This window comes from Ambystoma mexicanum, chromosome 3q (assembly GCF_040938575.1).
Source record: "Ambystoma mexicanum isolate Mex_15411 chromosome 3q, UKY_AmexF1_1, whole genome shotgun sequence".
Classification (NCBI taxonomy): Eukaryota; Metazoa; Chordata; class Amphibia; order Caudata; family Ambystomatidae; genus Ambystoma; species Ambystoma mexicanum.
Window position 1 is genome coordinate 1055443755 of NC_090926.1, and position 25306 is coordinate 1055469060.

General features: G+C 47.1%; 1 protein-coding gene across 1 annotated transcript; it reads left to right on the top strand.

The window, feature by feature from the left end:
• The first annotated feature begins 262 nt into the window (after positions 1-262).
• Positions 263-24230, top strand: TK1 (thymidine kinase 1). The gene is made up of 7 exons (XM_069655250.1): positions 263-484; positions 5723-5754; positions 20911-21024; positions 21118-21211; positions 22260-22349; positions 22531-22650; positions 23074-24230. The coding sequence occupies exons 1-7, from the start codon at positions 419-421 to the stop codon at positions 23257-23259; spliced, it is 702 nt and encodes a 233-aa protein (XP_069511351.1). The 5' UTR covers positions 263-418; the 3' UTR covers positions 23260-24230.
• Positions 24231-25306: the final 1076 nt, after the last annotated feature.

Genomic DNA, 25306 nt, shown 5'->3' on the forward strand with positions numbered 1-25306 from the left:
TCTAAACTACACATACATGTATTCTGTAAGTTAATGTTTCCTCTGAAGTATGTGAAAAGGGTACAGAACAGCAGACCTCCACAAAACGTGTGTAATAATAGTACAGTACGGGGCCAGCAAAGCGTATCTTATTTTATTATATCATTGGTAAGGTCTGGCGCCCGTCTAGCTCAAAGAACGGCGATTGGCCACTGTGCTATGACGAGCACTCCGAACCCTCCCGTGATTGGCTAGTTCTATGGTATATGACAGTGCTGCGCGGGAATTTTAAACAGTCAGTATTGTAGACAAGGAACGGTGTTTACAGAAGCCCGCAAAGCTGAGCGCGCCAATCGATTACGCCTGTCAATCATAGGACTAATAGGAACAAGCCCGCAACCAGAGGTCAGCGCGCGCACCGAGAAGAAGTGTAGCCAAGATGAACTGCCTGAATGTTGCCGAAGTGACCCCCAGCTCTCCCAGCAAAAACCGTGGCCAGATCCAGGTACTAAGGGCTGCAATCCAGCATCCCAGCCACTCTGGAGCCTATTTCAGTAGTGTTGGGGATGGTTCGAAATCATAATTTAAAACTCTCCACGTTTAATTGTGAGAATGTGGTTGCCGTATCCTTTGTTGCAATTCTTAAGTGCGGGAGGAGGTGGGATGGGCTCTGGTGTTTAGATTCGCTATTGTGTCGGAGATGCCTGGCACAACTTAGGTAAATCTTGGTGCCCATAACTGTCCCCTTTAAATTGAGTACATTTGGAAACCTGGAGGAGGTCCCCGGCGTTTTGTGACTATAGTGTACAGAAGATGCCAAGTCCTAAATTGTGTGGCGGCGGGGGGGGGGGGGGTGGGGGGGGGCAGGGTGGCGGGGTCATCAACAAACGCAAGGGGATGTGGCGTCTCCAGGAGTTAGCATATTAAGTTGAAATCTGCACTTTTTAATTAAATTGGCTTTGCATAACCACCCAAATTGCACAGGACGATTGGAATTTGCCTTTCGTAAAATCAACACCCACACACAAAACCAAGAGAGGATATTTTCTTCTAATACTTTTATTAAACACGTTAAAATGTGTGCATGTTTTAAACTCCAAGAACCAATACAAATGTTTTCCCTAGAAATTCCAGTACCAAAATTAAACATTTCTCCTTTAGCTGTTTATTTTTCATCAAGTGATATAGTGCAGTGGTGAAGTGTCCAGCCTACAAACGTGCCGACTGCGATTCGATCTTGGGGAGGGGGTCGGCTTTATTTCATAAATTCAAAGAGGATACTCGATGTTTCTCATTTCAGCATGGTGGTGGCGGAGTCCACCCTCTGAACAAAGTGGCTGGACCCCGTCCTCCCGCGTGTACCCTCTGCTTGAGCTCTGGAGTGGCTGTTGGTGCAGCTGTGGTTGGGTAAATTACAGCACAGGCAGCTCTCGTGCTTTATGGATATCGTGTCTCCTCTTCCATTATGTTTAGGTGCCTGATCGTAGTCTCTTAATCTTTCATAGGCCCGCACTGGATCTAGACGCCTTAACCTTGTACAAGCTCCGCAAGGTTGGGCAAAACGTATGTAGTTTGGGCTTTGTGAATTTTTGGCGCTCGTTAGCCTGGTTCTGTATCTCGTGCCTCTACCCCTGTATATTTTGGTGGCCTTTTCTATCCCGTATCTATTTCTACATAGCCAAATGTAGTACTTGTTCTACACGTGGATGCAGTTTAATGGGTTGGGTCCGGTGAATCACGGCACTGGCTGGTCGGTCGTCTTTGTATAGCGTGGCTTCTCATTCTGTATCTTTAGGTGTCGTTTCCTAGCCTGGTTCTTGATATTCTTCTCAGCCCGGTTTTCCTTCTACATTATTGGTTCTTCACCCATGCCTGTCTGCGCTATACGCCCTATCTTAACCTGGTTCTCTATACTATAGTCGGGTACAGGTTATCTGGGGCATTGAGCTAGCGAGCTGACAGTTTGGATATGAATATTATTACCCCAGGTTCTGCATATTCTGTTATCCTATCCTTGTTCTGGATATTGCACATCTCGTCCCAGTTCTGTTTCAAAGCAGCCTAGCCTGGCCCTGTGTATTGTTCCAACTGTGTCAAGCTTGGATCAGTGAATCAGAGCCAGTGACTGGTGTGGTTCTGAATATCGTACTTCCTTACTTTGTACTAGGTTGCAGTATATTGTTTCAACTGTCGCTATCCGAACCCAGGCGGTATGGCACAATGCCAAGAAGTTAACCAATACTTTGCCAGACTTGCGAGCTTCCGAGGCGTAAAATGACTGCGGGTGGTGAGTCAGGTCAAAGGCGCGAGGAGCACCAGGGCACACACCCAGACTGCAAAAAGCAAGATTTACAGTCTCGCCCTCTAAACTAACTTCCCTATCGTTTTCCCCCCACTACCGAATGCTAGGAGTTGAGAAGCATATTTTAGCGTTGAATTATAGTGAGCCTGCACTCTCTCGTAGGAGGAACACTACACTGGCCTAATCAGTACCAGAGCAAATAAAATAAAGTCAAAGAATTTACATAGAAAAGAGCGAAATAGATAGGTTCACGAAAATCGGAAGGGACAATGTGCACAAGCTGTTCCCGATCCTTAGCCGTGGTGACCCTATACCGAGACTAAAAATGTGCACTTTCAGTCACACTTTAACGGGGAGGATTTCTGATGATTGTCTTTCTTGGGTGTTTATAGAGCACCACAATCTTCTGAGGCACGGTGCAAAATGTGTACTTGCCATTTTTGCCTCTAGGAGAGTAAGAAATGGTGTGTCGTGTGTATGTATAGCCTTGAGGTGGAGAGTGACTTTTCTGTGGCTTGCTAGAACCTATCAACTTTAATTTGTTCCCCCTGTTAAGAGGGTTTCTGCTGAAGAGGCCATTGCCAACCAATGTTACTACCGATGACAGCAAGGTTTGTTTGAAGAAGGTCGGAAGCACCAAGAAAGATGGACGATCCAAGAAGCTCGCCATTCGTCCAACTGAAGAGGGCTCCCTGGCTTCTTTGAAGTCCCCCCCCCGCCCCCTTCTTCAGGGGAAGGCAGTCATTTTGCAGACTAACAATACTACGGCTCTGGCATATGTGAACAAACACTGGGGTCCTAGTTCCAGACCCCTGCAGCAGCTTGCCCTCGAATTGGAGGATTGGGCGGTGCAAAATCTTCTAGAGTCCAGGGCTGTTCACATAAGGCAAGGATAATCTGGAGGCAGTCTGGGCAATTTATAGAACTACCATAAAAGACGGGGTTGAAAATGATAATGTATGTATAACGGCCTCAGTAGGCCTCTTTTATGCCACACTAGATAATAACATTTGTTAAATGTGCCAATGTAAATTTGGTGCTCTCTAATTCGTGTGCGGATCAAATGCTATGATCAGTTATATTGTGCTATGAACACTACCGGCCAGTGCCAGACAGGCGGGGTAGCCTATGTCCCTTTGTTCTATACATTGTTGTATACCCTCATGACATAGCCCCCCCCCCCCCAATATAAAAAAAGAGGGCCCTCACACCTTATATATTGGCAGTCTGAGCAAGACATATGTCTGCCTCCTGGGAGCTATTTCCGAGGATTTGCCTCGAATTGCCAGAAGTTTCAGGACTCCTGAACTGGACCTCTTCTACAGGCCTTCGTGCACAGGGAAGACTGCGCTCCAGCAAGGTCATATGACGGAAGCAGCTCGCCTCTTGGCAGCACCACCCCACAGGAAAGATAGCAAGGCTGCTCCAACGATCCCCACACAGCAAATACAGCTTTGCTTTCATCCTGAGGCCCCTGCATGTCACAGGGCCACACTGACCATAAAACCTTTACGTCCCTCGATCGATCAGAAGACTAGGGTATTGCGCCTTCGCAAATGGGTCACGTGATTTTGTGCAGCGGTGCAGGGTGGCAACAAATTATAGCCCAAAGCGAAGGTGGAGTTGTTTATCTGGCTGGGAAATGAGTGGAGCATGTGGGTTAGTGTGACCTCGACCCTCCCGCCGAGCTCATCCCTGTCCATGCCAGGTGCACAGTAGCTTATTGTTAAGCCAACTTCACCTTGGATGACGAGCCCATCAGCGCCCATGTGGACAGTTAGGCCAATGGCCTGGCATCCCCTATGGTGCAGGCCCTACATGCATAGAGCCCTTCCAATTAGGATTGTATAATTGGTGCATATAAAATCACGTCATCTGTGTCTTTGTGCTGCATGTGCCTACGGGGGTCAGAACGTTCGGCGGCATCAGAGTTTTTTGCTGATGCTTTTCTAATTTGTAAAAAATACATGTTATCCTGTCTTGGGCCTTTTTCCCTAGCGGGCTGTATTTTCTTCTGGTGTGAGCATGCAGGGGCGTGCCTTCGTGTCATCCCTTCTGGCCTACAGTGAATGCTGTATGCAGTGACTAGTGGTTTCGTATATATTCCAGGGCCTTGTCCACTTACCCTAACCTGGCACTATCATCGCCTTATCTTGGCACCTCATTCTGGTTCTGTATATCTCGCTACATTCTCGCCCCCACCTATTCTCACCCCCCATGTCTGCCTAGCGCAGTGTGGATTCTCTATATAGTGGATCTGTGTTCAGTGGATTTTATATTTATTTAAAATGTATAAAGCGCACACTAACGCGTCTAGGTGCTTAGCATTGCAAAAGAAAGCGCAGCCCTACATAACAATTCACGCACTGATAACTTTAGAACACATGGGTTTTAAGTGCTATGCGAAAAGGGGGATGCTCCTCAATAAGTCTCATAGTGGGAGCAGATTCCATAATGTAGGAGCCATTATATAGTGTGATTCCTTGTTCCGTAGATCAAGAAACCCATGCCAAATCTTCACCAACGTTGATTTGTTACAAATGTTTTTTATGGATTTGTTGGCATTTTACTGGATTCGGCCAGATAATTTCCATTTGCACTTTGTCCTAGGATGTTCCCTGAAGGTCACTTGTGTGTGGACTACAAGCTCTTACTCCCACTCACTTTGTGTCCACTCGTGCCCCGCTGCGCTTTGGAGCCGCCTGCTTGCAATGTAGTGTTTCCAACCCTGAGTGGTTACTATTCATTTCAGGTGCTCTTTCATTTGACCAGTATCGTTTCACTGGGCCAGACATTTTCACTAGATTAGGCTAGGGAACGATTCCTAGTGCACCGAGGTTTTTTTTACACTACAGCAAAACATAGTAAATTAAGTGTCCCATGTTGGCAGCTGAATCCTAAACAAAATGTGTCAGACACTTTCCCAAAACAGTTCCATACTTTGAGAATTGAAGTGGAGCTGCTTTTGTTTGCTTCCTTCTTTTTTCATAAACCTGGAACAATTCTCACCATGGTTCAGTCATTTATGGAAAATGGCCACTGATTCTTTTTGGGGCAACCAGGCTTTGTTTACCAATTCCATGTTGACCCCAATGTCATAACTGTTGATTTTTGAGAACCATGTAGCAAAGGGTTAAAATCATGATTTGAAAAAACCAAAGGAAAGGCCTTCGAATGTTGGGTGACCTTGTATAAACCAGCTGCCAAGGTACATTATTGCAGCTCTGCCTGGACCGATTCTGTTCAGTATAGTGTCAGGCCAGTGGTGGACGTGGATAACGGGGCTTGGTTGCTAGTTTAGCGGGGGACTGTGTAGCTCTCTGGAGTGGGTTGGTGGAAGCTGTGTTGCAGTGGGGGGCCGGGGAGGGGTGGGATACTTGCGACAGAGTTGTTATATTGTCCACTGTGCCTGTCCACACTAAAAGATTATTTCTATTGCAGGTTATATTTGGACCTATGTTTTCTGGAAAAAGGTGAGCATTCTCTGTAGTGCTGTCTTTCTCTCTAGTCACTGTTTAAAAGCGCAACAATTATGTTACGTCAAGTTTTAACTTGGAAATTAAGGCAGTATTGTGTTCATAACACATACGCATTGGTAAAGCAATATTGGAAAATTGTGCGCTAGGCCTCTTAGCCTTTAGTGCATCGTTTGTACTGCTCTGCTCTTAATTCCATGTTGCATTCTTGGCTACATCCTGTCTCCCATGTCCCATGCTCCTTCCCTATAATGTGAATTCGCTCTGTCCCCCATGTCCCATGCTCCTTCCCCACAATGTGAATTCGCTCTACTGGCCGATCAACCCCCTCAATCACACTGATAAATCTACCAACAGGCTTAGCTCCATTTTAGTTCTCTTGAGTTTGATTACTGCTCCTAGCATTCCCTCTACTGCTTTGCACACTCAAGGTCGAACATTGGCCTCTATGCCTTCATGCACGGTAATTTTCTTTGCAGAACCGTGAATGTAAGGTAATGTTATCATGAATTGTTTCCAGCTCCATACATCGCACTGTTAAGGGTACATGGCACCTGTTTTGCCTTGCCTCTATATACATCGCCCAGCATTGGTTCTGCTACTTGCTCAATTGACTTTACAAATCTTCATTCCCCCCTTGGTGTTCCTTGTCACAGCCCTTACGGTCTGAGAGGGGTTTGGGGGTATACAGGAGACACCTCGTGGCTGGTACAAACCCCAGTGAGGGTACATTTAATGAATCCTATATACAAACGGTGTTCAGGACTCCACTTTAGAACTTGCAGTCTCTGGAGCAGACACCGCATGCTCCCCCGTGAAGTCCCAATCCCTCTAGTGGTTTTCCATGCACCGATGGAGGGAGGTGAAATGGAGCTCGTCATTCAGGATTGGAGATTTACTGACCTGCTTTTCCGGGGAGGCACTTTCTTCTAAGGTGTAGAAGACTTCCCCGATCAGCTCCACCCTGACTGGGCAGTAGAGGACTTTGTCTTGTTGATGTGCCATCCAAATTCCTTCCCTATGGCACAGACTTTTTCCTTGTCCTGGACAGTGGAAGGTCTCGCAGTGAAGGCGGGTAGAGGTGTCTGGGAATCCCTGCCAAGGGTGTCAGGATCTTGTTGAACACTACTGAATCAGATTTCAGGCCAAAAGAAGGGGTCCTGAATGGGAAAAGGGCCGAAGCGTGGCAAAGTGCAGGAAGTAATAGTGTGCTGGAAAAATCAAGGCATGGAAGTGCTCAAGATCAATTCCCGTGGCTAGGACATAGGAGAGGCTATAGCTTCAAGAAGGAGTCAACAAATATGTTTAATCTTTTCAGGGTTGTGATTGTCCGGATTTCTCCCTTTCTCTGGTACGGGGATGGGTATCCTCTTTATATAGCTTGTACTCAATCCCTGTTTCGAAGGCTGTTTTGGTAAAGATCATCACCGGGGTCTGAAGGGGTGTGTGCAGGTTCAGCCATCTGTCTCACCCCCCCTCCATTTCCTCTACACCCAATAACCACACCCTGTGCTTAAGCTTCCGAATCCTGTGCGAACACACCCATGTCTTCTCTAGGAGGGTGCCTTAACTATGACCTCTACATGTGTTGTATTTTATTGATGGGTCTTGTTCCAGTATTTTGAAGACCTTGCTGGAGGGTTCACTGATGCAGAAGAGTGTTATCTGCCCATTTTTTTCCCAACCACGTGATCATCTACATCAAAACCTGCCACTGATTTTATTGGTTTTTCTTTATGCGGTAAGACCACCAAAATACACTCGGGGTCCAACTTGAACTAAGTCCAGGGTTGATGGTTAAATCAGAACAGGATTAACTCTGGTTAATCTTGACAAAAATAATCTTTATATGAGAACCACCACCACAGATTTACAGAATACCCTTCTAGGGGCGTGCATCCTTACATTCCTTTAGGTCTGGGATGGACCACAATCTTATCAAAAAGACCTAGCCCTAATTGGCACAGCTCCAACTTCAGGGAAATATTTGGGGTACTTGAGGTAAAAGTCAATATATTCTCCCAATATTCACTTTTGAATTGCCCCATCCACCTCCCCTCTTTGCCACATTCTGGTCCATAGTGAACTTTGGATTGTACCTGTGAGTTAGATGGTGGGCATACCGTTTAGAAAAGCTTGTGGTACACTGGCTATCCTCCTACTTCTGTAGGCTGTAAAGGGCCAGGAATGAGATGCAGAGGACTCATGGTTTTAGTTATAGACTTTTATTAAATAATGAAGGGGTTAGACAATGCCTCACTATCCATAAATTAAGAGGTAATGCCTTACCGCAACCAAAACTAAGGGTATGTCCCGTGTCTAGATGTCCAAACCAAAAATGTCCTTTGTGCAAGCCTTTCATAGCCCTCAAACTCGAAAAAGTAACTCTAAGGTGCTAAGGGTAATGTTCCAAGTGCACAAATGTTCAAGGTCAGCAAATGAACCTTTCATACCACATAAAACAATAAAAAGTAATGTACAAGTCTGCATTGAATAACATGTCTAAAAGAAAATGACACCCTTCCCCAGAGTTCCTTTACAGCAAAAAGTTCTAAAGAATAACCAACTTCTTTACAATTAGAGAATGACTCTTCTCCTCCTGTACGCTCGGGGTCTACTCTGCCTCCAGGGTACGGGCCCAGCACCCTGGGAGCCACAGCACACAGCTGGCGAGCCCACCCATGTGGGGAGGCCTGCATGCAGCCACAGGCGGTAAGGCACAGCTGTTAGGAAAGATTTCATAATTGTATGTAATTTTCCCTGTCAACCCCCAAACTTTTTGCTGCTGTTTTATATCCTGTTCTAAACTTTGCCAGAGAAGTGGAGCCTTCCACTGCACTCCTCTAGGCTTTCGCTCAATTCTTATGGGGAAACTGACATGTCCTTAAAACAGTCAGTACTGGGAGACTTCGTTTCCCTTAGCCCTTTCCTCATGTTGCAGCTTTTGTGCAACATGAAACAAGAGTGCACTGCAACCTAATTTACTGCACTCTTGGGTCTCTAGTTATTCCAAAGGCCCTAGAAACTCTCGCTGGACTTATTATGAACTGTGCAAGTGTGTCACGGACAGGACTGGTGGCAGCTATCGTTTCTCCAAAATGGCCATGCCACGAGGTTCTTTGTCCTGTCCTCTGACCGTCTTCCCCCTTCACCTTCCCCAGGTCGAGCCCACCCGGGTCCGTCCTTATCTGGTCATGCACTTTCCGCGAAACCCAACGCTTTCGTGGGCTTCTGCAGGCCTTGTGTGTGCCTCCAGGATGTGGGCTGGGATGTCTGGTCCCAATACACATCCTGGGTGCCAGAGAGTCTGGAGTGTCCTGAATGCCTGGGACCCCTGTGGTCCGTGATAGGTTCACGTATGGTATGAGTGTTTGTGAGCAGATCTCCCATTGGATCCTCTCCGTTTTGGCGCAAAGGCAACTTTGGATAAGAGGAGGCTGGAAACACCACTACCATATCGATCTCCTGAGTTCACACCGAACAAGGGATAAGGAGCCAAGTATCCTGCAACAAGAAGCTGAGTCGAGGAACCGCTGGTGACCCGCTGAAGGCTTGGCACCCTGAGCAGCTGCCGTCCTGCGAGACCCCTCTGCATCTGCTAATCTTCCTAGAAGGTCTGCGAAGGCGCTTCGACCCATTGGAATAGTGGGATCAACTATTCCCAGCACCTTCATCAAACCCTGCAAGTAAGCCTCTTCGGAAGTGTCCCTGAGCCAACCAGTTGGCCGACCAGTTTACGCAGGACATTTTGCTCTGTCACCGCCGCTGTTTTCGGGGGAAGCCCTCGAAACTTGGTCTACTGCTTGCTCTGCGTTCACGGACCCCTCCCACCGAATTTCGTACACTTCGCATTCCCAGGTCTGAAGTGAGACGAGAGCGCCCGGACCAGAGTAAACGCGGTTGGAGTGTTGCCCTGCTGTGGTAACAACCTGTGCACGTTCGCTGTATTTGGGACACCCTTGACCCTGCATTCTGCTACACGGAATCTACACTGTGTTGAGACGTCCTGATTATCGCATCTGAACCTGCCAGCAACGTGAACTGAACTGGGGAAGTCTGGGTCTGCCTGCGTCGGGGACCAGTGAGTAGCCCATACCCCAACCGATGGACCCTTGCGCAGGAGTCCGTTTCTTTTCTACCGCTGTTGTGAAATAGCGACTCTATCCCGCACTCTCACCCTGCCTCTACCCCCAAGTGGAGGCCTTGCTTGAGTAGTGGGGACTTGTTCTTCATCACTCCAGTCACCTTCCTGAACTGCCGGAGACCCTATTTTGTCCATTGGCACACGCGCGTGCAGGTACTTTTGAGCATAAGGCTTCTCTCTTCGTAGGGCTCGGACTTCCTCCTTGTTAGGAGTATTTCTGACGTCGAACTGGGACTAATGATTACTTGCACTGCCTGTTTTCCTCCCCATCTAGGTGGTCTACATATTATGTGCTCCGAACTCCTTAGATCCCTCGGTCTTGTGTATATATATATTGTATTGATGGTGATGTGTTGGTTTACTTTAGTATTATTGTGATTCTTTGCTATGGTCAATGTTACAAAGGCCTTGTAATAAATGTGTCTATATTTTTAATACAACACCTGTCTGGAGTAATTTGTAAGTGTCCTTGCTGTGTGTGCTCATTGAGGTCTTTCAGTCACCCTCACCCCTCTTGAGACTTAGTCTTGACTGCCGCCATCGCTTACCTGATTGGTCTGGCTTGTCCAGAGGTTAGCCTGTTCCAAGAAACTAGGCAGGCCTACTGAACCTCGGCCCCTCCAGATCAGAGTTCAGAAATCCATCTTAACAACAGCGCACCTTAAGTGTGTCTGGGCTGGGCAGACACTGTACACAGCGCGACCCATGGATTGACATCCCGATGCTGCTGCTTCCTGCCCAGCTTGTGGTTGAGGGGGAGGGGAGTACTCGCTGTGACAGCCCCTACTGGTACACTGCAGCCCTTGTCCAGCAATAGGGGAATCAACTAAGGAGGAGACAGCTACCGAAGGGAGGGTTGGTTGGAGAGAGAGGCAAGGGAGCCGGGCAAACTGCTCATACACCTCCTTAGAACTGTGCACACCTGCTGTTTGGTGCTAACGGCCCCCAGGGGCACCCTGTTTAGTGACAACCCTGCAAAGGAGACGGCCATACTTAATGCTTGATCTGCATGCTATATCCTACAGTGCCTGGGGGGGTGGGGGGGTTGGGATGCCCGCAGTGATCTGGTGATAGCGCAGTCGATTTCTAGTATGGCCAAGTGCACAGGTCACGCAAGCTGCATGTCATTGTCCTAGTCGGCGAAACCTGCCCTCCCTTGAGCTGCAGGCTTTGGACCCTGGGGCTGCTCCAACCGCCCACTTCCTATTGCCCTTGGAAGATATGCTACAATGTATGCCTGTCCCTGCAGAGCAGCTGATCCCTGAGGGGGAGAAAGCAGCCGCACCACTGCAGAGATCTACAATGGAGGTGCAGATATAGTCAGCTCCAGGCGATCCTGAAGGAAATGACTGAAATCTATCGGCCAAATGACCCAAGACACTAATCAAACAGTACAGGACCTCAAGCGGCATCTGTGATGTGCAAACAAGACTCCATGCACAAGGATAACAAGCAGTGTGTCCGCTCGCTGGAATACAATAGCACATCCGTTGCAGCGGACATTGACTGGCTGATAATGTTGGTACAATGCCTTGGAGAAAGTCGAGGACCGAGAAAATGAGATTCCGTCGCAACAACCTGCGCTTGGTGGGCTTGTCTGAAAATAGAGAAGGTTTGGACCTAGATTCCTTCACATATCTCCTCTAGGACAAGCTGCTGCTACCTGACCCAAGGAGCATGATGAACAAGCGTGCGTGCCGATTCCCAAACCAGTGCCGGGCGATCACCCATCACCATGCGCCTATGGAACTTCCAGCATATGATGGCCATGTCTCGAGTGGTGGGCACCCAGGCAACGGAGATGAAGATCTTCAATGACTACGCCATAGAGGTCTCTAGATGTAGAAATGGGTTCAATCCCATATTAGAGGCCTGGAAGGGAACAGATCATCACTTTCTAAAGTTTCCGGCAACCTGGTGCATACAACTTGATAGGCATTGGCACGTGTTCGAGGACCCGAAGGGGGCTTGGCGCTTCCGAATTCCCCAACAATAGAACACAGGGAGGTTGAGGGAAGAAGATGAGTCACAAGCAAACCCTTCCATAAAGGGCGAAACCCTTGTCAAACAACGAAAAGGGTTTGTGACTCCAAAGTTAACCACTGTCCTAGCAGAGCACGAGAAAGCCAACCTTTAACCTAAGCTCGCAGGAATTCCATCAAAGATAAACCGTAACAAAGTTAAAGGGTCTAAAAAAAAGTTTGCGTATTTTAATATTTAAACACAAAAGCATTATATAGATTTGATGCACAAACAATTATGAAATCAATCAAAGGCGAAGGGAAATTTGATTTTAAAAAAAAGATTAAACGTACACATTGGATAGAATATCACTTTATTGGACCACAGTTGCATAATTCCACAACTGAATCCTAAAAGGAAAAAAAAGCTCTAGATGGTTCAATAGCCTATACAATATAATCATACAGCATCAGTTGTTATTTATTATCCCACGCATTCGTACCACTCGCACACATTCATGAAATATTATTCATTCACACAAAATAAATTTCAACAATGGTTAAAACGAGTCCAACATGTTTCTTTCCTAACAAGGGTTTACTCCATGGAAATTCACACCAGGTGCAGAAAAAAAAAGTGGGAACCATTGCATAGTGACAGTGATTCATGTGACCATATGAAGAAATTCATCAGAAGACAAGTCTTTGTGTTGATTTCACAGATATTCCAATGTCTGATTTCATGGAATTCTAGCAAGAGGACTTAGGAAAGCTTCCCCTGTAAGAGAGCGATTATACAGAAAAGAATATCAATTTTGAATCTTGGTAATGTGTAGTGTAAGTGTACTCACATACCGGAGCCTTAATAAATCCGGTTACAGAGATGTTGTAGCTAACAGAACAGATAGTTAATAATTTGTCTTAGGTTTCAGAAGGTGGTCCTGGCTCCAATGTCTCAGTTCATATCTGCTAGTTTAGGTGCAGATTTATGCTACAGAAAACAATCTGGATGGCATGCACAGATCTAGCTTCTGGATAAGTTAGTATCCTTCTCAGTGTGGAACCGAGATGGGCAAGAGGATGAAGAAAGAAAAACGACTTGGTCATCGGTGACCAGCATTCAGTCTGCTCTACCTACCCAGTCACGTATCCCATAGGGTAAATGTAAACAAGAGAGGCCCATTCATAGTGGCAGGTCGTCGGTGAGAAGGTGCATACGTAACTTAATGGCTGTTCCTATCGAAATGTTATATATAATTACTGGCCTACACTACTGTTGGCTATATCCGCAATGTAGGCCTCGTCTCTAAGTTGTACTTATGACAGTACACTCAGTTGCCAGTCCCACCTCTCTCATTGTCTAACTCTCGCCGTAGTGGCAAACTGGTGGAGGGGGTCCTGTTGGATCTTAAATGCATGTGGAACTTGCATCTTGGTGGGGAAATCAGTGTCTCTTCCAATGGTAGGTCATCAACTCTCCATATCCAGCAGTGGTGAGTCATTAATCCGCGTGGCTCATCGTCCTCATGAGTTTTACCAGAGTCTGATGAGTAAACTGTTCCAGCTCTAGGGGAAATGTCGGATCAGTTAACGATGTTGAGTGGTTGATAAATAGGCGCCATAGTCTAGAGTATAACGGTAGTGTGACATGTGGTACAGCAACTTAAACCTTTTCCAGGATCTTACCCTGGTTATGAGGGTTCTAATTCCTTGGTAAACGATCCAGGTCACAGGCTCATATGTACTGACTCTGCAGTATGTAGCACGTATCTGGGCGAAGGAATGTCAATGCTGCAATCGTTCGTTAGACATTAAATGTCTTCACCGGGACTGTGGTGAAGAACAGGAGACTCTGTGTCAACCCAAAAACGAATCCAGTCGAAGTTACACCGTGATAGTGCCTCACGTGAAAAGTAAATGCTCGAATGCTTCGTATTACTTGAGTGTGAGTGAGTAGGCTTGGAACCCAAAGACAACATGCTCGTCTTTGGTGAGACTACAACGTCTGAAGGCCCCTCATGGGCGCAGGAGGGGCGGCACAGCACAGGAGCACCTGGGTGATGGCAACTCGACGGTACACTCTGCTTCTAACTTAATACATTTCTAATCCCTGCTCACGAGTTGGAAAGGACGTCTTTGCTCCAGCAAACTTTTCCAGTCTACAGGGGTTAGGGGAAATCTTCCTACGACATAGCAGCAACGCCAGGACATGCGCTAACCCACAGAACCTTTTGTATCCTCCGCTGGCTGATGATCACTTAGGCATATCTGGGTCCCCGTTTTGAATAGACCTGAATTCGAGCATCTTGGATGGGAGGTCGCTGAAGGCACTGAAGCCGTGCCCCCTGATGGCTTCACTGTTCGTAAAAAGGTTTACATTGCTTTTGGTTGATAACCTGGACTACGCCCACCTGCTCTAGGGGACGGTGGTATGCAAGAGGAACAGGGTGGTATGTTGGCTGGGACCCGAAGGGTCAGATGTCAAGGCAATGATATAAACTATGGGCACCCCCCCCCCCACACTCATTTCTCCTCTCAATGTACAAGGGCTCGGCACCCGATCACAAGGAAGAGGGTGCTTAACCTTATGTGAGATGTGATGGGTGAAATCATTGTCCTGCAGGAAACCCATTTAAATGCTGTGGAGATGGAAAAACTAAGGTGGGCCGTTGCAGTGCCAAGGGAAGAGGGGTGTGTCCATTTAAATTCACAAGCGGATCCCGTTTCAGGTGATGCAGGTGGCGACTGACGACTGATGGTGGGGGCAGATATGCCTTGATACAGGGGAGAATTAGCCAACAATGTATTACCATCATCAATGTGTACGCGCCCACGAAGGATTCACCAGCCGCCTTCTCAATATATGGGGGCGCTGCTTTTGGTGAGGGGAGAGAATCTCAACATAACGTTGGTTCTAGAGGTAGACCATCAACATTCTCCCACCACATTACAGACACCCCCAAAGAAACCTGCTGCCCTCCTTTCCCTCATGGGCGAGCTCAAAGATGCCTGGAGAGTTACACCAAAGCGACTACACCTTCTTTGCTAGATGTAATAGCTATTCCAGCCTAGATTATTGGCTCCTGCCCTCCACACGCTTCACCTCATGTGACATCATGGGCACCACCCTCTCCGATCATGCACCCAAGGTACCACGCATCGATCTGCCAAGCTCCCCCCTTGTGATGCAGCATTGGCGCTTGAACCTAAGGGTGTTGGGCAACCCTGACTTTCGTGGACACATATTCTGGCAAGCTAACCTGACAGGCTAGTATAATGTAACGTCTTGCTGGGATGCATATAAGGCATACCTACGGAGGCAATGTAGCTCTAGGTGGTCTCACCAACAAAAGAACTGGGCAGCACAAGAGGAGAAGTTGAGAGCTGCCATGCTGAGCGCAGATAAGCTACACAAACGCATGTGCGACTCCCCCAGACACTGGCAAAACGGGGGAAACTAAGGCTTGAGCTGAAACACGTGACCATAGTTTCTCTAGTTGGCCGCAGGCACACTTAGTGATTGGGGGGGGATAGTTCACGGTCTAAATGGGAGAGTTAGTGGGCGAGGTGGCTATCAATAGAAGGTTTGCGCAATTCTAGGGCACACTATGCCCAAACAATACCAATGGACCTACAGCATGTAACTGACTTCCGGGCCACGGTCGCCCTTCCCAAGTTGACCCCCCCCCAAATCAGGCCAACCTGCTTGCCACCCCAGTCACGGAGGAAGTGGCCCAAGCAATTAGACCCCTGTAAAAGCAGCAGGTCCCGATATTATCCCCATTGCCCTTTTTATAAGCCGGTGGAGGGACGACTCTTGCCTATTCTAAAGGCAGTGTATACATGTCATTGCCAGCAGGATCGGCCCAGAAGAATGGATGCGGACACTCGCTGCAGAAAAGGCAGTTGACAAGGTCCAATGGGACTTTATGTTCCAAGTGTTGCATAAATTTGGGCGCCCCTTTACCGATATGGTACGTCCCCTATACAAAAACCCCACTGTAACTGTGACCACCAATGGTGTCACACGGCCCCCACATTCCCCCCCCCCCCCCCCCTCATTCTTTCTGGTTCAGGCACACGTCAAGGATGCCTGCTGCTGCCTCTTATATATGCGCTCAGCATTGAGCTCCTGGCGGCCAAGCTCTGTACTGACCCTGAGTGGACTGGCACCACGCTATCCACTGAAGAGCATAGAGTATCCCTTTACGAAGACAGATCTATTTGTTAGCAACTACAAGGTGTCCCTCCCGAGGCTGCAATGTCTGTTACAGGACCTTGGCCCCATGGCAGGATGTAATTAACTGGGCAAAATCAGAATTCATGCCCTTAAGACCTGACATCCCCTGGGGTCCAGGCGGTGTAGCACCCTTTAAGCTCCAACTTTTCGTTTTCCCCAATTGGCAGGACATAATGGAGCTGAACTACTGCCCCCTCCCCTGTGCCCCCTCCCCACTGCCCTGATAGTAGATGAGATCCAGCAGGACCTCCTCAGATGGGCCACGCTGCCGCTCACTCTCAGGCAGGATTAATACCTTTAAAAATGAATTCACTCCAAAAACTGTTGTACCTAGCGATGCTACTGCCTTTTACTCCAACGAATTTAATGTTCCAAGAGCTTGACTCCCACATCTCTAAATGTATTTGCCGGGGCAAGAGTCATGCAGGCTGGGAAGTCAGACGGCGGACTGGCTTTCCTGGTATGGAAACATACTGTATGGCGACGCAAGTGGGCTGGGCCAAACGCTGGCTGGACCCTGGGGACCAGCCCAGTTGGATATCTGCCGTACTGTCACTGTTGGAACCAGTGACGCCTCAAGAAATTCTGGCGATTCCACTTTCATGGCTCCCCAATGCTATTGGGCGGCAGCCCACAATTGGACCCACCCTCGTCCAGGGGCATAACATGAGATCTCTACAAGGGGCACAAACCCAAGTGCTGCCAACCTGTATCAGCATTACAGCTTTTCTGTCACTCGGAATGGGTCAGAAACTGCTCCAAGTACAAGATACAATCTGGCCACAGGTCAGTTATGAATTTATTCAACAACGCGGTACCCCTTACCTTCACTGAGACCAGACGGGTTCTGGGTTTGGGAGAGGGACACTGGCTCCAATATTATCTCCAAATAAAAAAAACGGAATCTAGGTAAGCAGAAATGGATAGGAATCTGAACACATTCCTGAGGCTCCAGGCATGCCAAATGTTGGTCGCAACCACACCCTGGCGTCTCTTTGGTCCGTGACCTAGGCCCTGAACTCGACGTAGGAGATATATGCAAGTTCTTCGAAGCCATACCAGCAGTCTTGTACTGCATTAAAAATAGAGACATCCAATATAAAATAGTCCCAACAGCTCTAATACAACACAAGCAAATTGTTCAGGCTTACAATCTCCCCACTGCTGGCGTGAATGTGGAGGGCTGGGGCACATGGTCCTTCCCTTGCATCAAGGGCTTTTGGCAGTCAATATATCGCTGGATCAAAAGTATAAGGGGGACAGACATTTCCTTGACACCTGGTCAGATGCTATTTGGTGCCCAACATGAGGACTGGCACGAGGCTCCCACAACCCAGGGTTTCATAGATACAGTGCTCTTCACAGCCTGGAAATCCCTTGTCCTGGCGTGGAAAGTCACTTGCCCACCCTTTTTAACCGGGAATCGCTTTTGAAGAACTGTAATACAAGGGGCCCTCGGGCTAGACCCACTCAGGCTACTAGTGGGTCAGGCTTCCTTGAAACAGCAGAATTGCACCCTTGCGTGACATAGGAGTTTGTGACCTGGCCCGCCCCCGTGAGTACAATGATGTGTTGTTTTGGAGGGGAGGGCAACACAGCCTATCCCTACATTGGGGTTGGGGGGTGCCTGTATGCAGGACAGTTAACTGCCCCGGATACACCAACTATCATGGACACTGTAGAGTTGATCTAGGAGGACGGGGTGGGTGTTGGGGCTGATCAATTCCATCAGCCTGGACATTGCATGGTGGGTGGTGAATCCCAGGGCTGTATACTGGCAGGGATCTTGCCTGGAAATGTGCCACTACGCTGGTAACTACGGTGGTTTTGATCTGTATGTTTACTCTGTTGAAAATTCAATAAAAAGAGTTAAAAAAACAATAACCATTGGGGTCCCAAGATTTTTAGACCTATTTCAGAAACTCCTAGTCGGAGAGATTCAAAAATGTCAATGCTGAGGAGTTCTCAAAGGGAAGGGGAAAGTACCAGAGACTTGAAACAGCATACTGTATAATAAAATCAAAAAATGGCTATCTAAAAATGATATGCTGGGGAAGCCTATCCAGGAGAAGGAGGGGAAACCCATCCCCTACACTTAACCCAGTACACACCCCCTCCCCACCCCCCGATGGGTTTCAGCTGGCTGGATTTGTATATTCATGAATCTGGGCCTTGATATCTGGAGGGCTGCTGTGCGCTCCACTCAAGGTGTCAGTGCACAACCCGCCCGTCCCCTCCCCGTCTTTGGGGATGGGAGTTTAGCCAAAAAAGGAGCAGTGTATCTAGTGAGCTGAAAGGGGGGTGGGGGTGCGCGCAGAGAGGCAAGGGCTTGCAGTGTCCAGCGACAACTAGGAGAGAAGGATGTGGGGGGGGTGAGTATTGAAACGGCAACCTTGAAACTTGAGGAAAAACATCTTCGGTTCCGGAAACTTCTCAAGACCTTCCTCTTTGCCTCTGCCTTTGCCCCCCCTTCTCCCCTGTTGATCTGTTTCTTCTCATGGCATTGTGCACCTGGCCACCCTCTGTTCTTTCGGGCCCAGGTATATGCTCACCTTGCCACCCTCCTGCACTGCCTCCAGGCCACCATCTGCACTAGGGTTCTGTATCTGTACCCATACAGCCCCCCTCCCACGTTTCATCTGCACTTATCAGATATACCTTTCTGACTAACTTTCACCTGCCACTTGCATTTATTCTATTTAATAGTAGTTTTTCTCTCCTCTGCTTCGCACTTCCCCCGTTTTCCTTTCCCATGCACTTGCGCTTTCTTAAATGTCACTGGGCCTAGTAAGATTTCTGTTTTTTTCTCTCCCTTGTTCCCCTCCCTTTTTGCCTGGTCGCGCTCTGAAACACTTGTGTACGAGCGTGATGTAAATAAAATATTTCATTTCATAACCTCTATGGACTTTCGGTCCATAACCTGACAATCTATTTGGGTTGTTGGTAAGGGGAGGGAGGATGCCCCATCCGCCAGACCTTGGTGGTTCAAGCATGTGAGGAAGAACTGCGCTAGCGGTAAACCCTGGGTTTCCCGGGTGAGGATCTGCAAGGTTGCAGCCTTGTGGGGCCTTGTATACGTATAATTTACGTATTTTACTGAGGGTCACATGTTTAGGACGGTCTACCTATTAAAAAGTAGTAAGTACATTCCAAGCGGGCAGTCTACTGTCCCTGTTTGGCAACGTAGTCAACTGGGGATAGGCAGCTGTGGTTTGTGCCGTTTTAATAGCATGGCATTTACGCGCATGCTGCACTGTAAAATGTATACATCAGGCTTTCTTTTTGCATGTGCCATGGTGGTCTGCGGCATGGCAAACGGCACAATGATTTGAAACCCGGTGCTCCTGTAAATGGTACTGTCGTACACCATTGTAACTTGGTAGTCTGCAGGAGTGGCTGAGATAAACGTAATCGCCATAACCCATGCATCTGTCCATTTTATACCAATAAACATACTTGCTCATTCTTTCGTTCCTTTCCCTGTACTAAGATGCAGAATGAGACTTGTCTTTTTTTGGCATAATAGGACCGCAGATTTATTTTCACAACATCATCAAAAAAAAAAAAACACTGCACACATTAGTGAAAATAGTTCTGAAGGTGCAGCGACTGCTCTGTGTCCAACAACCTGCTTCCCCCTTTTTTTTCCACAACTCTCCCAACCCTTTGTGCCTGAGCCCTGCCTGCCCTTGCAGGTGTTCCTGGGTGGGGGGAGCGCCGGTTCTTCGGGGAAGCTGAGCCTTTATGGTTGCCAGCAGACGTCCCTGCTGCTTAGGCTCCCAAGAGGCGCTGGTCTGAGAAGAGCGAAGACCCTTCCGCTTTCTCATGGCTCGTTCGGAGTTGTTCTCTTGTGATTGGTCGCCCAAACACTGCCTTGCCGTCCTGCAATGTCAACGACCAGGCCTCGTCCAACCTCTGTTCCTCTTGTGGGTGGAAAACGAAAATTCCTCCTTCTGTGGTCGGGCATCCTGCTGCAGGGGCTGGATACTTCCTGCATCAGGACGCCCACTGTTATAAGGGGAATTTCTTCTTTTCCTTTCTTTTGTTTTCCCTTTGCAGGCTTTTGAGCGCTTCGGCTGGCACCCTCCCCTTTACCCAGGGGGGAGGGAGGAGGAGGAGGACCCTGCATGAGTTATCAGGGTGCCTCCTCCATTTTATAGTTTCTCTGTCATCACCTGCAAAAGACTTGCCTTGTGGACAGGGCAGCGCTGAAATCTTCAATCTGGGCTTCTTGACAATGTTAATGATTAAATAATTGCAATAAACGTTTTTAATGAAAGCAGGGCATTTTGGGCCAAATCTTCGATACCACCCACTCTACCTCCACTCTCTTTACACCCACGCATTTTTTTTATTTATTATTATTTTTTTTAAACCCCACCTTATTCCCCTCTCACTTTCTGTCATATTTCCTCTTGGCTTCCTCCCTTGCTTTATTCCCCTTGCCATTCTATTGCACAACGGCACCCCTTATTTCATCCTCAGTTTGAAACTTTGCACTCCGCTGCTTGCACCCTGCTGCCTATAAAGGCAATACAAAGAATGGCAGCAAACTTCAGAGCTATTGGCATTGGTTTCTACACATATTTTCTATGGCTAGTAAAGCAATGGTAAGCCTGCGCCTGCTCCCAACGAGTTGCAAGGTGCTCTTGGTGGAGTGAGCTTGACCAAACCTAAGATGTGGTGTTTTTTTGGTCACCTTCTTAGAATCCACTCTTTTACCTTCTAGCCTGCTGCTAAAGCCAAGTTGCTGCTGTTTGCGGCCTGCAACGTCCTCTAACGCTGGCGTCTTTGCATTTCTTTCGTAGCACAGAGTTGATGCGGCGGGTGCGCCGTTTTCAGATTGCGCAGTACAAGTGCTTGCTGGTGAAGTACTACAAAGACGTGCGTTACAGCACCAATGGCGTGGCCTCTCACGACCGGTGAGTTACCCACGAAAAGTGCCGCCACCTCTGGCTATACATGTGCATTTGTTATCTATCTTGCATTAATATGACTCGTTATTTCCTGTTCAGGAACACGATGGAGGCGGTGGCAGCAAGCCGGCTTCTCGACGTGTATCAGCAGGCTGTGAGCTGTGCAGTCATTGGTATCGACGAGGGCCAGTTTGTGAGTGACTTTTGTGTATTTTCTTTTTGGTTTCCAGGTGCTAGTGATGTTAAGTGGCCCGTTATCTGGATAGCGGGCGTGCGTATGTGATACGATCTGCAGTGCTTATTGGGGGGGGGGGGGGAGTTGCCGTGTTCACGCTGCGAGCCGCGATTGGTGGGGGTCGGGGGGAGGAATTCCTGCTCGTGGTACTAGTAGCAATACATGTTTTGCTGGTCAAGCAAAACGCTTTAGTTTAATAGTGAGTCAAGTAAATTGACAACCTGAGTTAAATTCCATGTTTTATTTTACAATATGTCTTCATACTGGAGGGGGTTTAACATGAGCATGTGTAAAGTGAAGTATGCATTGCCGTGTGTTACCTTTCAGGTTGATGTGTTAAATAGGATGTTGGATAAAAAAAAGCTCCTCCCAGAGAGATCTTGTTAAGCTTTCCTGCAAATTGCATTGTTTCCGTGTCTGTTTTTAAAATCAGAATGCAGTCGATACCAGTAGTTATTCACAGCACTCTGAGGAGATTAGGAGATTAGTAACTATGTGTTTTATTAGGGGGTGAGTCGTTGTTCCGAGATAATGACCAGCCACCAATTTATGGCCGGCAAGGTCATTATCCCAACAATTCCTTAAGGAGATTCGCACATGGTGTAACCCACAATTACATTTTTGAAGTTGCGATTAACATGTTAGCTTAACAATGAGCGAAGCACACAACATTAAATTACATGTTTTATTTTTGAATATTCATACCTATGTTGTCTTTATATGCTAACAGCTTGCATTGGGTACAATGTAGAGTGAGCAGGTGTTCTTTAAAAAAAACTCAGGTGTTAGTTGTGGTGGATTGTTGTACTGAAAGAAATGTTGCTAGTAAATTGAATTTCTGTTTTAAGGCAAACGCATGCTTTCTGTTCGTTCCCTGTCTAAGTCAGAATGAAAGCAATATAAAGCCAATAACGGCAGTTATTAATTGCGTTATGCACTCTGGTTGGCTAGGAGGAGGTCAATCACGATTTCCATGTGCTAACTTGTTTTGTTTTCGACGTTCTAGTTTTCCGATGTTGTGGAGTTCTGTGAAGGGATGGCCAACATGGGAAAAACTGTGATTGTGGCAGCGCTGGACGGCACTTTTCAGAGAAAGGTACTAAAATAATTAATTAACTGGTGTAACGAGCTGAATGGCGGAGTCCAGTCTCTAGGCGCTGGACAGGAATTCGAGCCTGCGTTGCTGTCTTCCCAAAAATCAATGTGTTTATGTATATCATTTGTGCTTGCTGCTCTGTTCAGGGGCTCAATGATTTCATTTATTTTTCCGCCCACAGGCGTTTGGCAATATCCTGAGCCTTGTACCCTTGGCAGAGAGTGTGGTGAAGCTCAATGCTGTTTGTATGGAGTGTTACCGTGAGGCGGCTTACACAAAGAGATTGGGTGCTGAGAAAGAGGTAACGAATGAACCCACACCGTGCCGCGTGGAGCTGTGGGCCTCTGTCCATGGCAGTACAGTGAACCCGGTTTAGTTTGTGGATAAAGCTACAGCTGACTTCCATGCAGAATGGTGTACTGTACAGCCTCTGCATTTGGGGGGGGGGGGTGTTCAGGTCTTTGGCGCACATTGCAAATTGTGACCAGATATTGTTGAACAAAGGCAGATGCAGAGCAAGCAGATGAGATTGCCTTGATAACTCCCGTTGTTCACGTCATACTCGTGTTTTTCCCCAGTCTGAACCCCACTGATTTCTCTACCAACCTCCACACCCACTTCATGCATGTATTATGAAATGTTTCACTTCTTGTAATCCTATAAGGTTTGAAAATAAATGGAAGTTTATTTTAACTCTAATGACTAACTCCTGCCTTCTCAACAGGTGGAGGTAATGGGCGGTTCTGAGAAGTACCAAGCTGTGTGCAGGCGCTGTTACCTTAAAACCAATCATGACAGCAAGGAGAACTTCACTTTGGGTGTCCCGGAGTTGGTGCACGGTTTTCAGAAGGGGAAACTGCATGCACCCAGCACCCCACGCAAGCTGTTTGGGCAGCTGCAGGCTTCGTAGCTCCCACAGATCACCACGTCTGATTGCTTGCTCTGCACTGCCCTTTTACAGAGGAAGAGTATCGGCTACAATTTGTCTCCTTTTCGGCAAAATGCCAAATCTATGTAAGAGTCTGTGCGCTGTGGCAGTTTTGTTATCAAGTTGCCCGTTTGACTGCTTCTAATGCACTCCCTTTGCAGACTGTTGCCTGGAGTCTTGGGCTTAAAGTACCAGAATCGGGGAAAAAGGCAGTAATCTAATTTCTTGCATGGGCGTGGGGGCATGCGCCCTTTGGGGAGCAGGTTCTTTGGCAGTGAAATTACCATGTGTGCTAGTTGGTTCTCGCACGCTGCCCCGTGTTTGTTCTGTTTTGTTTTCTTACTCTCTCAACAGCGATATAGCTGTTTTTTTAAATCGTGTATTAGTTTATTTATGATGATGGCACTTAACTGAGCTTCTTAGACTATATTTAATCTTGTTTAGACCAGGATGTAGTTTAACATTGCACCAACCACCTCACTGGCACAATGCTGCCTGCCCTGGAATATAGGTCTCATTGGTGCCATGAAGAGTAGTATGCTGGCACTGCAGCAACCGTACAGTTTGTGTATGTATATACTTACCTGTATGCGTGGTCCTCGTCAGCTTCATGCTGTGGACCTCACAGTATCAGCATTGTGTGTGTATATGTATATATATATATATATATATATATTCTCTGGAGGCAAGTCTAGTGAGGTGCAGAATCCCTCCTAATGAGGGGGCGCTGGCCGCCTCGTGGTGTTTCTATTCTGCCTTTTGTAAAGGGTATGCTGTCCATTCAATGGGCTTGGCTGTTTGCGTCGCGTGCATGAAATGTACGAGGTACCCACTCTGCTAGTGGGAGGGATGCACTGATAGCAAATCTTGCAGAGTAAATTGTGGTATTTACCTGGTGTTGGGAACTGCTGGTTCTGCTAAATGAAATAAAACTTTTTTTTTTTGTTTTTAAACCTCTTATGTTATTGTTTAGAGTGCAGACATGGCGTAAGGGCTGTGTAGCGCTGTACAAAGTGGGTAGCCAGCGTTTCGGCTGGCGTCTTTTATTTTTTTTTAACAGCACTGTACTGTGAGCTGCAGTCTGCGCATCAATTGTGATTAACCATGGTCGGGAGCTGTTGCCTTTTTTGCTCCTTTAATTTGTTTCGTACTGCACTGCGCTATCATGTTACCCTGCTCCTAGGAGCCCTTTTCATAGCAAACAGTTTAAAACAAAAAAAAATGTGGCATTCGCTAATTAATGTTTATTAGCAAACACACCCATTTGATTAGCAATGTTGTAATAATATTCTTAATGTTACCAGAAGATATTTTCATCCAAAACATAAACTGAGCATCAATACAGCATTTTTGTGTACTGCTGAAGTAAGATATAGGCAAGATGAATCAGGAGTTGCACATTCTTTATAATGCCACTAGACCTGCAGGTTAAGTAATTTAGTTTGCCTACTCAACCTAAAAGAAAGGCACACAACTTATAGCAATGGGTGACGCAAAAATGTAAGTGCTTTCAGTAAAGTGGTGCATATTACTGCAAACCTGTTACTGTGTGCAGTGAAACATATTTGACATTTACTGCAAAAGGTAAGTGTTCCATTCAAACATTTCCTTGCAAATGGTACTTGCCCTTCATAAAATCTACTTGCCGATGCGAGTGGACTTTCCAAGCTTTGGCTGAGTGTCTGTAAAATTTAAAAGGTTAGCTGCATGAATGGACATAAATAGATATGATAAAAAAAGATTTGGAACACCGCTTGGCCAGCTCTCACCTGCAGGTGCTAAATATAATGCACTCATAATCATAGAGCAAAGTGAGCTCTGGAAGCTAACTACAGTGTGTGGTATTGAAGTAGATGTGTTGATGTACAGTTTGGATGAAACTATGCGTAAACATCTAGCCTGGTCTATTCATTATGTAAGCGAAAAGAAGGTATGAGCCGAAGCAGAGTAGATGGCATAGCAGGCAGATAACTGGACAAAGTAGGTGGGATATTGTAGTTTTCTGCCATCTCACCTTCAGGGTAACTGG

Coding starts and splice junctions, on each gene's coding strand:
- TK1 (XM_069655250.1), top strand. CDS start 419: ATGAACTGCCTGAATGTTGCCGAAGTGACCCCCAGCTCTCCCAGCAAA. Junction 21,212..22,259: donor GTATCGACGAGGGCCAGTTT/GTGAGTGACTTT, acceptor TCGACGTTCTAG/TTTTCCGATGTTGTGGAGTT. Junction 22,651..23,073: donor GATTGGGTGCTGAGAAAGAG/GTAACGAATGAA, acceptor CCTTCTCAACAG/GTGGAGGTAATGGGCGGTTC.